Genomic DNA, 14,966 nt, shown 5'->3' with positions numbered 1-14,966 from the left:
CCACTTCCGCCGGGAGGAAGGGGCGGCCCGGGCGGCGCGGGGCTCTCGGCACCTGTCGCGCCGGGGGTGTCCCCAGCGGGGCAGGTCCCGGCCGGTGTGTCCCCAGCGGGGGTGTCCCCATCGGGGCTGTCCCTGCTGCCCGGCCGCCCCGCGTGTGTCCGTCCCCGTTGCCGGGGCTGCGCTCGGAGGCGCGGCACCTGCAGGGGCCGTGCCCCCCGTCCCGGGCAGGTGCCGCCCGCGCCCCGCCGGCCCTGCGCTCGGGCTCGGCTCTCCCGCGGCGGGCTCTCCTGGTCTGCGCTGCCGGGCTCTGGTCGGAGCAGCCGCCTTTAACTCCTCCGTAAGTCAGAGGCCTCTCCCTGCTTGGGCGCAGCGCCCCGAGCGCTCCCGCGGCGCGGCGCGGCTCGGCTCGGCACGGTTGGGGTGCAGCGCCCACAAATCCCTGCTGCAGGCGGCAGCTCCTGTAGATAAGGCTGGACAGAGTAATTCGTGTGCCACTTCCCAGCAAAATGTTTTCTTCAGTATTCGCTTTCAGCGCTCCCTCCCCTGACTCCAGTTCCTTCATCTTTTACAAGTGACTTCCCAGACCGCCTGCAGTTCTCTGTGCCCATTTCAAGTAAACGGGTTTCCTGAAGCTTTGGTAAAATCACAGCAAACTTTTCATTTTGCTCTCTGTAAGCAAGATTTAAGAGTTCTAAAGTGGCATGTACTTAAGATTTGTACCGTTGTTGAAATCATCCCCCGTTTTCCTGAAAAGAGCTTTGCACATGGCTTAGATGTTTGTGATGTTGACAGCTAAGCTGGCTGAGTTCTGAAGGAATAGCCTGAAACAGAGGTAGTAGGGTCCAAGTCTTAAAATCATTATTAAAAAAATTACATGTTAAAATTAAATGGCAGGGAAAAGTTAATCCTTGGTGTTCATTTTTCTTCTGAGTTAAATGTGTTTAATGGTTATAGTAATATTTTTGATCATATTGACAAGCAAATAGTTTATTAATTCCTATTGCCAGAAACGTAAGAGCATTGATAACATGCCTTGCTACATTCCTGAACTCAGTCTCCTGAAGATCCAGGCCTTATGTTACTTTAGTATCATAAAAAGAAGAATTAAAATGTTCATTGTGTGTCTACTGCTTCATACCGGCGGCTGAAGTACCACACTTCTTTGATTTATACTGGGGGCCATTAGATCAAGTGCTATTGCATGTTGTTTTGGATGAATTGGGTGATTTTCTTGGCCCTAGAGTTCTTGCTTTATGGTGAGCTGTGCTGTCACTGTTCAGAAATAGTTCAGTGATTAGCCTCCACTAAATGAATGTGAATTCATTTACAGATGAGATACATGTCATCCTGTCTCATGGGTGGAAAAATGCAGCGCTTTGTAGCTGATCAACACTGGTGCCTTTGTTTGCTAAAATGTATACATAGTAAAAAGTTTTGTAGTACCTTTGTGGATTTGCCACCCAGCGCCCCTTTCTGTCTAGAAGCATAAATTCATACTTCGGCTCTGTGTGTCAATCAGCCTCATAAGGACCTAGGATAGGGACAAGACAGGTGTTTATCTTACATATTGGTGTATAACCTTGGAGAGGTGAATCCTGCTTCCAGATTCCAGAATGGTCATTTTTGTTGTATGTTGCTGAAGGTCATTTCAGTTTAGGTCTTTGCAGATTGAGTCTGTGATCTTCCTAGACATGAATGTACATTCATCAGATGTACATCTTTGTTGTTTTAGATTTCCAGCTCAAGGTCTGTGCATGTGTGCTGATTTTCCAATGAAGTACATCCTGGTAACTGGTGGTGTCATCTCAGGCATTGGCAAAGGGATCATTGCAAGCAGCATTGGCACCATTCTGAAATCATGTGGTCTACGTGTCACTGCAATCAAAATTGATCCTTACATAAATATAGATGCTGGAACCTTTTCACCGTATGAACATGGTATGGAGACAAGTGCTATTCTCTTTCACATAAACATTTGTATTTACAATAACATGTTCTGGTTTTATTTTTAAAAAAACAAGAGTATGGTGTTTACAAGTTGTTTTATCGTTATTTTGAAAGTTTGTTGCTTACTCTGTGTTCTCAAGGACACTAACTGCTCTAAGTTAAGAAACAGAAGCCTGTGTTTTTGAAGATACTGTTATGAGCAGATGCTTCCTTTCTCTAAAATACCACTTTACTGGGAAAATCCTACCTGTAAGAATTGTTCATTTAATGCTATCTGCAGTTCAACTTGATTAAAAACCCCTTTTAAATAGTGCTATGAAACTTACTTGTGACTTTAAATCCTTCAGAGTTACTTGAGAATGCTGCTCTCTGGGTATCTGTGCCTTCTGATGTAAGTGCCTTCATGAGAGTTAGCTTAAGCTGTTGTTTTAGTAAAAAAAAAAATCATTAGACATTAGTCAAAAACATTAGTGAAGCTTTGAGAACCTAAGTTCATTGAAGTGGAGTGTTGTACTTTGGTGGGATGTACATTTCTGTAGTCCACATTTTTTTTTTTGCATTAGTCATGTAACTTGTTTTGCCATTGGTTTATTGGGCCATGGCAACATATTTACAGTTTTAATGAAGAGCATTCCAACCTTACCTCAAGATCTAGTAACTTGAGTTCTGTCAGAAGCTGACTAGATTCAGAATTTAAAGACTCTTTAGAGGACTGAGAAAAATGTGAACCTGAAGGGTATTTTAAGTGGATTTTTCTGGGTCAGAAATAACCCTTGCTGTGGACATGGTGAGCCAAAGACTTTGGATCACGTCTGAAGAAGCATTTTTCTTCATCATAACATTACTCCTGATCGAAGTCTCAATCTTTAAAATAGATCCAATCAACAAGAATTTATAATGAAACACTTTGAATATGTATGATCATTCATGGTTATAGAAGCGTAGTTTTTCTCTCCTGCAAGTAAATTAATATTTTATTTGCTGCTGATTTATGATTCCTAGAGGTTGTTTTCTTCCAGTGAAGGATTATTCTGCGGTTGAAATGCTGGTTATATATTTATGTTGCTTAAATATTTTGGCAATGTAACTTACATTTTATTTGCAAAACTATGTGTCTGAGAGATGGACATGAGATGTAAAACTGACTTGGATATTAAGTCATACAGACTGACAGTGCAGGTTGGGTTGCGGTATGAACTTTATTGATACCTTGTTGTCATATAGAATTTAAAATATTTTTCTTCTATTTTAAGATGTCTGTGGTGTTCTTGCCGTGTGTTTAATAATTTCTGATTGTTTTATTGTTTTTCTGTCTGTTTTTGCTTTCTTTTTTCAGGTGAAGTTTTTGTATTAAATGATGGTGGAGAAGTTGACTTAGATTTGGGAAATTATGAGAGATTTTTGGACATCAGTCTCTATAAAGATAACAATATTACCACTGGAAAGATATATCAGCATGTCATTAATAAAGAAAGACATGGTGATTATCTGGGAAAAACCGTTCAAGGTAATAATTTTAATTTTGTGGGATACTAGTCCATTCAATCTTCACAAATGAAGGGATCAGCTAGAACAGGCTGCTTCTTGCTCCACCAGCTTACTCCTTTCTCCTTTCCAAAAGACATGGGCATATTCCTGAAATGTTTGGCTTCTGGGCTCAAGGAAAGGAGAGCTAGAGAAAAGACCTGGTAGTTTCTTCTTGGCTTTCTGTTCACTTTACCCCTTTTGCATGCAAAAATTAGTACATGGACCTAAAGTAAGCTGTGCTTGCCTTCTTTGGTTTTGTTTTGTAGTTGTTCCACACATTACTGATGCAGTTCAGGAATGGGTAATGAATCAGGCAAAAGTTCCTGTGGATGATGACAAAAAAGAGCCACAAATCTGTGTAATTGAGGCAAGTATAGAACCTTTTAGGTTGTATATCTGCAGTGACCACAATGAGCTTGTTTGCTTTCTCTTTGCTCCTTACTGTAAAGAGGTCAGACTGAAGTTTTATGGAGAGCAGAAATTCAAAAACACATTTTATGTTCTTTGGTTTGTTCTTAAAAGGGATAGGCATGGTCTTATCTCTACAGCTTCCATTTACTTGACTAAATCCACTCTAGAATACAGCTGAAATTGAGCTTCTTAAGCGTTCATTAACTTAGAGAATTAAAGCAGTTACTGTAATGTGAACTGTCTATTCCAAGATCCAGATGTATGACTGAAGCTTTATACTGTTAATAGCATTGAGAAAAGTCGTGTAATCTCTGAAATCTCCTGTGGTCCGTAGGTGAGCCTTTAACATTCCAGCTTCCAAAGAACTTCAAACGCTCATCTTGTTGCTTGTGGTCATACTTAAAGGAATATATGTAAACAATGTGTGAGTTAGTTTCCCACTTTCTGATGTTATCTTTAAGGTCTTTGGTGGCAACTTTGTTAATTACTTAGCCTGCTGATGTTCTGCACAAAGGAACCAAGGAGTTTGACCCACCCTTAGTAGGGTACTGAGAGAGCTGGATGAAAGCCAGTAATTGCTAGTAGTACTATTACAGCAGACAATAATGAAGAATTATTATAGTTGAGAATTTGACAGAAGCTGTAACGGATGTAATGCCAGAAGTGACCACTGCAGACAGTAGTACCATAAACTTTGTGACCTAACAGCAGAATTACTGTGTTTCTTATGCAGAAGAATCTGCCTTGATAGAGATACACTTACCAGTACAACTACAGATAATTTTATGATGTTCACAGTGGGAGTCAAATATTTAATTTAAAACAAATATGAAAAAGTAAATACAAAAGTAGCACAAAAACATTAATAAGTGATGGTCATGTCAGTTTAACTACAGTTTTTTCAGGTTTTTTGTGTTTTGATTTGGGGCTTTTTTTGTTTGTTTTTGTTACATTTATACCTCCAGCCTGATAAAATTATTTTTCTTTATTACTCTAAAAATAATTGTAATATTTTTCAGTTGTAAAATCCTGAAGGACTTAGACTAAATGTGTGTGATATACAAATGTAGTTGTCAATTTTTCTGGTGCTGCATGAAGAGAAATATGTAATTCTGTCGAAAACCACTTGGTGGCACAAAAACATCATTCTGAAATACAACTATTTCATCATTCTTGTGTGCAAAGCTGCTTTATTCAGTGCTTACTCTGCTATAGCTCGCCGTGTCCTTGAAAGGCATCTGATTTCTGTCTTTATAAATAAATTTCAGCATGGATTTAGTCTTGGATTTTGGTTTGGTAATAAAAAATTATTGATGTCGGAAAGCCGTGATAATACTGAGAAATGTCTGTTTCTAGTTAATCACAAATATTTTTTAATCTGAAAGGAAACAAAGTTTTCCTATATGAAAATCTTCACATCAGCTTAACAATTGATTACTGGTTCACCACTTTGAAGGCAGTGTGAAGCATGTAGTATTGAGCAGCACCACACATCTTCCCCTGGCAAGCTCATGTATTTGATGGAAAGTGAATATAACAAAACTGGAAAATTGTTTAATGTTTTCCACAAGAAACAAAATGTGCAGAGTAGATGAAAGCACTTTGTAGAGTGTCTTTGCAAGTTTCAATTGTCAGGGTTTTTTTTCAGATAACAGTTTCCGAAAACATCTTGAAATATATGAGACTTTTTTCTTTTTCTTTTGTTTTTGCTTTCTGCCACTCTGACATACCCATTTCCTTTTCAGCTGGGTGGAACCATTGGAGATATTGAAGGAATGCCATTTGTTGAAGCATTTAGACAGTTTCAGTTCAAAGCAAAAAGAGAGAACTTCTGTAATATCCATGTTAGCCTAGTACCCCAGGTAAGTTATTAGAATTAATAATATAAATTTTGTTCTATATTGGCTTTATATTTGTTTATTTTTCTCATTAACCCTTTTATACCGGAGTCAAGTCAAGACCACTGTAACTCATTGTACAGGACTGAAAGTATTTTTTCATTTGGACTCTATATTTTGCTTCACTACTCACTGGGAGTATTTTGGTAAGCAGAGGTTTGTAATGATGATAGATTTCATCTTCTACAGACAAAAAGATAATTACCAACTACAGCTGTGGATTAGAGGATTGAACAGCAATTGGTAGGATTAATTCTATGTATTCCAGAACAGAATTATTTATTACATCTGAATATTTCAAAAACAGTAACTGGAGGCTTTGTGCTGTGTTGGACATTCTGCATTTTTTAGCCAAATCCAACTTTTGGAATATTCTTCTTCTTCTGCCCAAGCCAATTATATGGAAATTTTTCTCTGAAAACAAAAACAACAAAATAACTTGACCTGAATTGGAACCCTGTGGTTTTGTCACAGTATTTCATATACAAGTAATAACAGTAGTGTCATTTCTGTTTCTGGCATATTATGGCTCTCTTTGGATATGTTTATTTCCTGCAAATATTATGACCAGCAATGAATTTTGCTTTTAATCTGTAACTGCTTTGTTAGCAGAAGTTAGTTGCTATTTGAGCTTTCAAAATGTGCCTTTTCAGCCTAATGCTACTGGTGAACAGAAGACAAAACCAACACAGAACAGTGTTCGAGCCCTGAGGGGTCTAGGCTTGTCTCCAGATTTGGTGAGTCAATAAATACAGATTTTTATTTATAGGTCATCTAGAAATATCCTTGCATAACTAGTGTTCAAAGAATAAGCCATAGTCTCTCAGGAGAGATGAGAATTTTAGAAGAAATGCAAAATATGTGCTGCGTAGCTCCTTTAAAGCCACAGGAAATCGAATTAGCCAAAATCATTCTAAGCTAACTTAATTAAACTAATTTCTTGCAATATCTTGGGACTGTAGCTAGGTTCTTCTAAAGGCATCTTTTTTTACAAAAATAATTCTTCACTGCTAAAAATAATTTAAATCTCAATTCACTTTGTAAAAAGACCTAGAATGTTTCTGTCTTGTAACATTCGGATTTTTTTTTATATTATTCAGAAGAAGCAATGTGTATATCCTCAAAAAAAAATATTCTTATGATAGTCTTAAGATACAACTAAATTTTGTGTTGTGCTTCTTTCTGGGTCTTTTTTTTAAAAGCTCTTTACCTTTATGAATGAATGTGTTTTTAACTACAAAACCAATGGATTTGGAAATATGGTAGGTGAAAGATGTGTTTGGAGTCAAGTGGCTGTGACATGATAGCCGTAACCAGCTTGTGGAAGAAAAGACTTTTATTAATGTAATGCTGTACTCTGTTCCAAGTTTCAGGGCCTAATCTCCAAAATCGCTCTTGAAGTGCTAATTGCATAGGCAAATTTGCCTGTTCTTTTTGAAGGCCTCTAAGGCTAGGGCCTGGCTTCTCCCTCCCCTCCAAAAAACAATTTTCTTTAAAAAGCCTGTTGAGTGGGTGTGTGTAGTAAAAGGAGAACAGACAAACATGGTGACAGTCTTGCATCTTGGCTTCTTGCCTGGGGCAGTTCTGGGGCTGCCAGGAGCACAGTATCATTTTTATTTTTTGACTGCTGCTGTTGACACCTGAAGCAGGGACAGATCTCACTCGAGGTGCAGCCTCTTGGCACCCTTATAAAGTTCCTTGAGTGCTGCTTCAGGACAATATTTAAATGGTTGCCGTCTTGGCCAGGCAGCACGTGCGGCAGCTGCTACAGCTGAGCCTGTTCCATCCTTTTCTGAATCCCTGCTGCCTCCCTGCCTGCTCCCAGGCATCCCTGGGGTGGCTGCTCAGCTCTGTGTGCCCGAGCCTCTCTGCTCTCCCCAGGGTGTTCTGAGTGCCAGATGGACACTGTGCTGGGCTGCAGAGACCCTGCACTCTGATGCAGCACTTCGGGTATGCACTTGGCAGAGCTGCCCTTTGGATTAATTGTTCCTCATCTTCTGTGTGTTATGTTCCTTTGTGCTGCGTCTCTCCCATTTTTATTGTGGTTGTGTTATTTTCATGCTGGTTCTGATGTTTTTGATTTCTGTGTCTGCATGAACTTTAAATTTGTCTCCACAAGATGGATGATAGATTTCAAAATGGATTTACTCATGTGCTCATACTATCAATGTTTATGAATTATACTTTCAGCTTCAAACTGTACCAAATTTTACATATGAATTGTGCTTAAGTGACTAGAATGTACAAACTCTTTCCTAATTACATTTTGATTTAAAAGCACACTAACTTTTCCTTATACTTGGTAATTTTTTTCCCTGTTTCTAGAATTACTTCTAAGGTTAGGGTAAGTTAATTAGACTCCATCAGTATCAGTGTAGCTAAGCTGCATTAGCAGGGTGATCAAAGAGCAGCTACAAGTTTCTGAGCAAAAGGGCTTGATGAATTAAGTAGTTGCATTTGCTAGAAATATGGGAAAAGTAATGAACTAGTCTCTTAACAGGATCATCCTACCTTTTGTTATACTTTAAGGTTTCAAAATAACTTAGGGGAGTAGACTGAGTAATCAGTAGGCACTTTACTAGAGCAGTTCTGCATTTTGGTGTATTTGCCTGGAGTTACATATTACACTAAAAGACCCCTTCCAACAAACACCAAATCACATAATTATTATTATTTTCTTAATTGGTTAAAAATTATCAATATTTTCTAAAATTACTGGGGTTTAAATGTATCAGCAAAATACTAGCACCAGTAAAAACTCCATAGAATTGTGAATTAGTTTTCTCTTGTTTGGCCTCATTTTTGTCATGATGTCTAAATTAAGAAGATGCTGAAATACTGAAATACTCATGAATGTAAGCTAAGTATTATTTTTCTCAATTTAAATCTGATCTTATTGATTACAATATTTCTTTTGGTTCATCCTAAACATACTTATAGAGCTGCTAGACTTGAGGCAAAGAATATTACAATAGTAGCTGCAAGAAAGAAGAACATGAGGAAGGAATATTACAGAGAATGCCAATGAAAGATGAATGAAAATTGATCAGTATGGGCAGATGATGGATTTGCTTCTGCCTTGCTAGTAGGTATTTGTGAGCTCTGATATATTGTAGAACTCCAAAAGGGGGGAAAGAGTAAAAAAAGGCACATTTGTTTGTGCTCTGCTTCCAGAAGAGATGAATTTCACTATGAAATATTGAGAATCTTCTATTGGTTTGCCTAGTAAATATTTGAAGTTTTTCCTTCCCTGATGACAGATAGTCTGCAGAAGTGCAAAACCTATAGAGATGGCCGTGAAGGAGAAGATTTCCATGTTTTGTCATGTGGAACCTGAGCAGGTCTGTACTTCAATATTTCATGTGGGAAAGTATACAAATATTTCTGTGTATTTCTGTTTTCAGCTTCTGGCTGCTCCATTCATATGTGATTGTTTTTATAATTTTTATCTTGCTATAATGATATTATGCTATTATGGATGCTATAGCATTTTCAAAATATCAAGATGTGTTAAGTTTTATGTCAAACAGTCATTAATAATTTAAATGCATGTTGTGTAAAAGCTAATAAAAATAGATTTTGAGTGCATGGTTAGTTATTATGCATAGCATGAAACTGTACAGTTTTCACAACTATGGCTGGTTTTATTCATTATTTATTGTTATGTATTTATTGCCCATAAATCTTCTCAGGTGATTATAATAATGGATGAACAAAGTATGGTTAAAGCTAGGTGATTTGCTTATGTCCACAGATGGTCACAGCCACATGAACACTCTTACTGTGGTTATATGTAATAGGCTATTTATGCCCTTAAGCATGCATCTATTGTGTAGCTATATATTCTCCTATAATTCATGTGTGGTTTTTCCCCTAATAGTTTGCAATTAATTGCTATTCAGATATTACTTTTGATTAATTGACTGCTATTTAAATATTTTTGCAAGTGAGAGCATTTTACTTTTCACTGTAATGGATAATGCTGAAGGTACAACACATTCAGACTGAGCGGGCACATAGAGAGGCACGGGGCAGCACACACAGGTACAGAGTTTGTGATGAGCAGAAGCAGCTTGAGGGTAACAAAGAGAGTATCCTTTACTCTTCATGTCTTGAGAACATTTGTGCTCAGGATTCTGAGCTCTGTGATCTCAGGTAAACCAAGCACAATCACCTTAACTGCTGGCAGCTTGGATGCAGTTTATAAATGTGTTCTGAACAAAAAGGTCCTTACATGGACTGTACTCAGTAATCACATAGCCTAATTAACTAACAAAATACTTTTTGGAGACTTTGTCACAAACTAATTTGGTCTGTTTTGTTAGGTTTAATTTGTTTTCTTGCTTTCATGCTAATACTCCTCAAGCTTGTGAGAGGGGAGGAAGGAACTGCTAGCAAGCATGAGTGCTTGTGGGTCCAGATGTTTGTATTAAAACTGATGCATTGATAGGCTTGACAAGCCTGCATGATGGTGTGAAGGAGATGTAAAACATATTTTTACTTTTTGAGTAACTTTTTTCTTGTAGTTTTAATGTAACCTTAAATATTAGCTGTGCTGTCCTGCTCATTCAAAAGGAAGGTGTTTAAAAACCAGAATGTGTGTGAAATAAAAAATGCATGTAGTATCCAAAAGCAGAATTAATGTTTCCTATGAAAAATTTACATAAAATTTTAATATTCTGCCTTTTTTTGTTAGGTGATATTTATTCATGACGTTTCTTCTACTTACCGAGTACCAATCCTATTGGAGGAGCAAGGCATCATTAAGTATTTTAAACAGAGGCTAAATTTACCTATTGATGACCAGCCAAGTGACCTTCTAATGAAGTGGAAGAAAATGGCTTGCAGGTATTCTACATCCTGCTGCTTTCTCTAGAAGTGCTGTAATTCAGGGTCGGTTTTAGCTGCTATGAAGTGACCAAACTGGACTGACTGGGTTAGTGCTGATAGACACCTGGGAATGGTCTGGGTTTAAAACCATTTGCAGTTCGGAAATTTTAGCAGATGTTTTTTGGAGTTAAAGAAAAAGCAAACACTTTTAAAATGTTTTTTTTTTTCTGGTGAAATTTGGTGTAGTAACTGAGGAACTTGTTTTTGTCAGATATGAAAGGTTGCTGAAGGTGTGTTCCATAGCTCTCGTGGGCAAGTACACCAAGCTAAGTGACTGCTATGCATCTGTTTTCAAAGCTCTGGAACACTCTGCACTGGCAATTAATTACAAACTGGATTTAATGGTGAGCATATTTCTAGCTTTTGCTTTCAGGAATACTTTGATTCTACTGTTGTATCATTCTGTGGTAACCTACTAGTTTCCATTATATGTGGCAGTTTTAATTCATGTGAAAACTAGAAAATGCATCATGCAGATAAATGCAGACTGGCCAAGCATCTCATTTTTTAAAAGAAATGTTTACAGATTTGATTATTATATTTGGAACTAAACTTACCTGAAAGGAACATTGAAGTTACCCAAAACTGGATCTGATGAAAAAGCAGACTATCTGCAAATTTATATTTACTATCATAGTTAGATTTCATTTGTTTTCATGACACATAGTTTTATGGTGAACTTGGCAGTCCTCAGTTGACAGTTGGATTCAGTGATCTTAGACATCCTTTCCAACCTAACCATTTTATGACTAGAAAAGGGCAAATGTGCCAGTCTTAAAAAAAAAAAAAAGAAAAGTCAAAAATTAGGATTTGGGGAAATGGCAGATGGTCAGCCTTTTCTTGCACCCTGGGAAGAGTAGTAGCTAACACTCTAAAAAAGTTGTTTCTGTGTGCATGAATAAATAAGAAAGTGGGAACAGCCAGAATTGATCCTTGGAGATTTTCAGATCCTGAATGGAAATGATCCTAAGCAGCCTGCTCTAATTTGACTTGCTTTGAGCAGGGAGTGAGGCTTGAGACTTCCCAATGTCTTTTCTGACCTACGTGATTGTGTCATGTAGTGTTTCATACTGACAGCTGCAGAGTGGGAAATTTTTATGATATGAAAAATAGCTTTGCTTTTAGAAAAAAAGGTGAAAGGTGCCCTGTCTACAAATGCACAGAAATCTTCATGTGCAGCTGGTCTTAAATTTGGTGGGACTTCTGCATTAACAAGCATGAAAACTAATGGTTGCTGAGCTCCAGTACAGTGCTGAAATGTTAACAGACACAGCTCCCGCTGTACTTAACTGCACGTCCAAACCTCCTTCCATTGTTTATGCCCAAAGGCTGTCAGTATAATCCCATGCTCTGAAGGAACTGCTTAATCTGAATGATGAAATGTTGATGCTTCTTTAACTGATACACGTTCCTTCTTAATACGTTTGGCAAAGAAAATACAGTTAACTCCAACTGTCATTAGTTTCTTTCCAACCTCACAGTATCATAGTGTCTTTTTGGTTGTGTAATATTCTTCTAGTATAGGATAGCAACATGTAAAAGTAGTTATTTTTCTGTTGTATTTTTGATGCCTTCTGGAATGTGGAAAAAGTAGAAAATATTTGCTAGAAATCAGTCTTGTCTGGGGAACTTTCGGCAATCTCCTTGTCAGTTCCTTTCTCTGCACACAGGTGAGTTCTGCCATTTCAGATGATCTCATTTTTATGGAGGATGGACTCTACATCAGAATGTGGTTAATTATGTTAATCTGAGAAAAAGACTGACAAAACCCAGAACCAAACTCTGATCTTTTGTGTCCCTATTGTCCCCTCACTTCACTCTAGTGGTGCATCATGATCTGTGCTTTTTAATGACACTAGAGATTCTAATGCAGTATTTCCAGTAGGGCATAGATAATGATTCTTTCTTCCTTTCTACTCAAGAGTCCCCAGGAACACCTTTCTGACAGACAATGCAGATTTTTCCAGTCTTATAATAAGATTGGACAAGCTGTGGCACCCAAAAGCCAGGAAAGTAAACATCCTGGCCACATCCCATTGGGATGGCTGGATAAGGTCAGCACCAGTCCTTGTTTGGCCCTGGTTGCCCTAGGAAGGTGACCTGGGTTCAGAGTTACAAAGCATTCTAGTTAATCTGCTTACCTGGAGGGTGCCAAACAGGGCTATAGGCAGACACAGCTCCTGAGCTGTGTGCAAATAAAAGGGCACAGATTGCTGCACTTAGAGCAAACACTCAGTCTTGAAAGCAAATACTGGGTCTTCAGTGAAGTTGTTACAGGTTTATTGGCAAATTCACTTGAAACTCTTAATAATTTCTCTTAGTGCTTGATCATATACTGTCTGCTGCTCCTTCTGTGGAAGACAGGACCATTTCATTGCATGTTTTTCTTTATTAGTACATAGATTCAACAGAACTTGAATGTTCTACAGAAGCAGAGAACTCAGTGAAATATCACCAGGCGTGGCAGAAACTGTGCAAAGCAGAGTAAGTGACATTGGGCATTCTGTTTACCAAATGCAGACCATGATATTTATTTCATGTGATGAAAACTGAATGAATAAATCAATATGAAATGAACAAATGAATGAATAAATCAAATAATTTCTCAATGCATCCAGACTTTTGTTACTTATGCGAAAGGATAAATTGAATGGGTGGTGAAAAGCTTCAGCAAATTGAAGTATCAACATATATCCTCAAAGTCTGCTTAATATTTTTAGACAAATTGCAGTTTTTTTGGTTGTTGGTTTAGGGTTTTGCTTTTTTTGTTGTTGTTTTGCTTTTTTGGATATCCTTTCTTTATAGTGCAGATCAGTTGTCAAAGGTTTTTTGTTGTCAACATGCAGCATAGTGAAAGGTGCTTGTAAATGCACACTGCAAATGCCTTTGTTAAGACTCATTGCTAGGATTTCAATTTGTATTTTTCAAGTGATGTTGTTTCCTGTCCAGATGCATTTAGTTTTTTTGGTATTAGAAGATCTAAACTTTGGGTGTTAGGATTTTAAGTAGGATATATGTAGCTAGTTTATTTGAGCAATATTTATTGAAGCAGTGGGAATTTCACTGTGAAGTGTGATATTGGTCAGATGAGAATTGGGGTAGGTAGGTGAAACAAATTTCCAATTTTAATGTCTTTGTATTCTGAATGGTCCTATGAAACATGCCTTTCATGAATTTTGCTTGCTTAGTTATAACTTCAAAAGTCTTCAAGTTGTGTGGATTGCTCTGCTGGCTTGATTCTACATGTTAATTCTTTTATATATATGGCTGTCATTACAGTGGCATTCTGGTCCCAGGAGGTTTTGGAATTAGGGGAACAGAAGGCAAACTCCAAGCTATCTCCTGGGCAAGAAAAAAGAAAAAACCTTTTCTTGGTAAGATCATTAGAGTGAGAAATGGCTGTGTTTAGGAGATGTATAGCAAGCTAATTGATTTGACTAGAAAAAGACAAACCCCCACGTTAGAGAAGGATCCTGTCTTAGGGAAGTATGTGTGATATGTGACTATCTGCCATGTAAAGAATCTCCAGGAGCATAGTCTTGTACCACATCTTCTATATGAGAAAGGAAAAAAAAAGCCCAATCCCTTCTGCAGAGGTTTAATTTGCATGTACAAAAATGGAGGGAGTTTGCTTCTCATTGTGATTATATCACTATAATTTTCTTTACTAAACAATGTGCAGAAAACATAGATGTCTTTGGACTACTTTTGCTATATTAAATGGTTTTTTTGATTTACTGGTATATGTTATTACAGTAAAGTCTAAAGATGTCATCTGGCCTATAAGCTAAGTGCTGTTTGTGTAAATGCCTCTGAGGCTTTGCTTCCTTCTCCACATTTCTTACTTCTGAGTATCTTAGTAGTTGCCAAAGCAAAGTTTAAATCTGGATATACCCAGGCTTTCAGCTTCTGTTTGTCTTTGCAGTAATTGTTGGTAAAAGAGATGAGAGGAATAAAATATCTTTGAAAGGGCTTAAAGCACATAATTGTGTCACGTGTATTTATAATGTGCCAAGTTTGAAGTGTGAGTTTTACATTGAGCAGCCACTTTTGGTTTAGGTTTATTTTTTAGGTCTGTGTATATGCAATGAATACCAAGATTTCAAAGCAATCAAGTTTAAGGCAGAGCAGCAAGTACTTAGTCAGTCCTACTCTTTTTGCCTGGAAATTCTGGAGTTTTTGTTTTCTCTTCTAGGAGTTTGCCTGGGAATGCAGTTAGCAGTTGTGGAATTCGCAAGAAACTGTTTGAATTGGGAAGGTGAGCTCAGTAGGCTGGTGTGAATATGATTTATT

At 37.7% G+C, this 14,966-nt stretch overlaps 1 protein-coding gene across 2 annotated transcripts in view; it reads left to right on the top strand.

The window, feature by feature from the left end:
* The first annotated feature begins 8 nt into the window (after window positions 1-8).
* CTPS2 (CTP synthase 2) overlaps window positions 9-14,966 on the top strand; it is a 59,431-nt gene continuing 44,473 nt past the window's right edge. For both annotated transcript variants that reach the window (XM_041399702.1, XM_041399701.1), the window contains exons 1-12: window positions 9-337; window positions 1,733-1,938; window positions 3,284-3,454; window positions 3,741-3,841; window positions 5,631-5,747; window positions 6,437-6,520; window positions 9,044-9,124; window positions 10,480-10,631; window positions 10,885-11,017; window positions 13,069-13,157; window positions 13,953-14,047; window positions 14,869-14,931. In XM_041399702.1, the coding sequence (XP_041255636.1) occupies window positions 1,755-1,938; window positions 3,284-3,454; window positions 3,741-3,841; window positions 5,631-5,747; window positions 6,437-6,520; window positions 9,044-9,124; window positions 10,480-10,631; window positions 10,885-11,017; window positions 13,069-13,157; window positions 13,953-14,047; window positions 14,869-14,931 (1,270 nt within the window). In that variant the 5' untranslated portion in view covers window positions 9-337; window positions 1,733-1,754. The remainder of the gene's footprint in view (window positions 338-1,732; window positions 1,939-3,283; window positions 3,455-3,740; window positions 3,842-5,630; window positions 5,748-6,436; window positions 6,521-9,043; window positions 9,125-10,479; window positions 10,632-10,884; window positions 11,018-13,068; window positions 13,158-13,952; window positions 14,048-14,868; window positions 14,932-14,966) is intronic.

The sequence above is a fragment of the Onychostruthus taczanowskii genome, unplaced genomic scaffold (genome assembly GCF_017590055.1).
Source record: "Onychostruthus taczanowskii isolate IOZ18803 unplaced genomic scaffold, ASM1759005v1 scaffold17, whole genome shotgun sequence".
Lineage (NCBI taxonomy): Eukaryota > Metazoa > Chordata > Aves > Passeriformes > Passeridae > Onychostruthus > Onychostruthus taczanowskii.
This window is presented reverse-complemented; position numbering and strand designations above follow the sequence as displayed.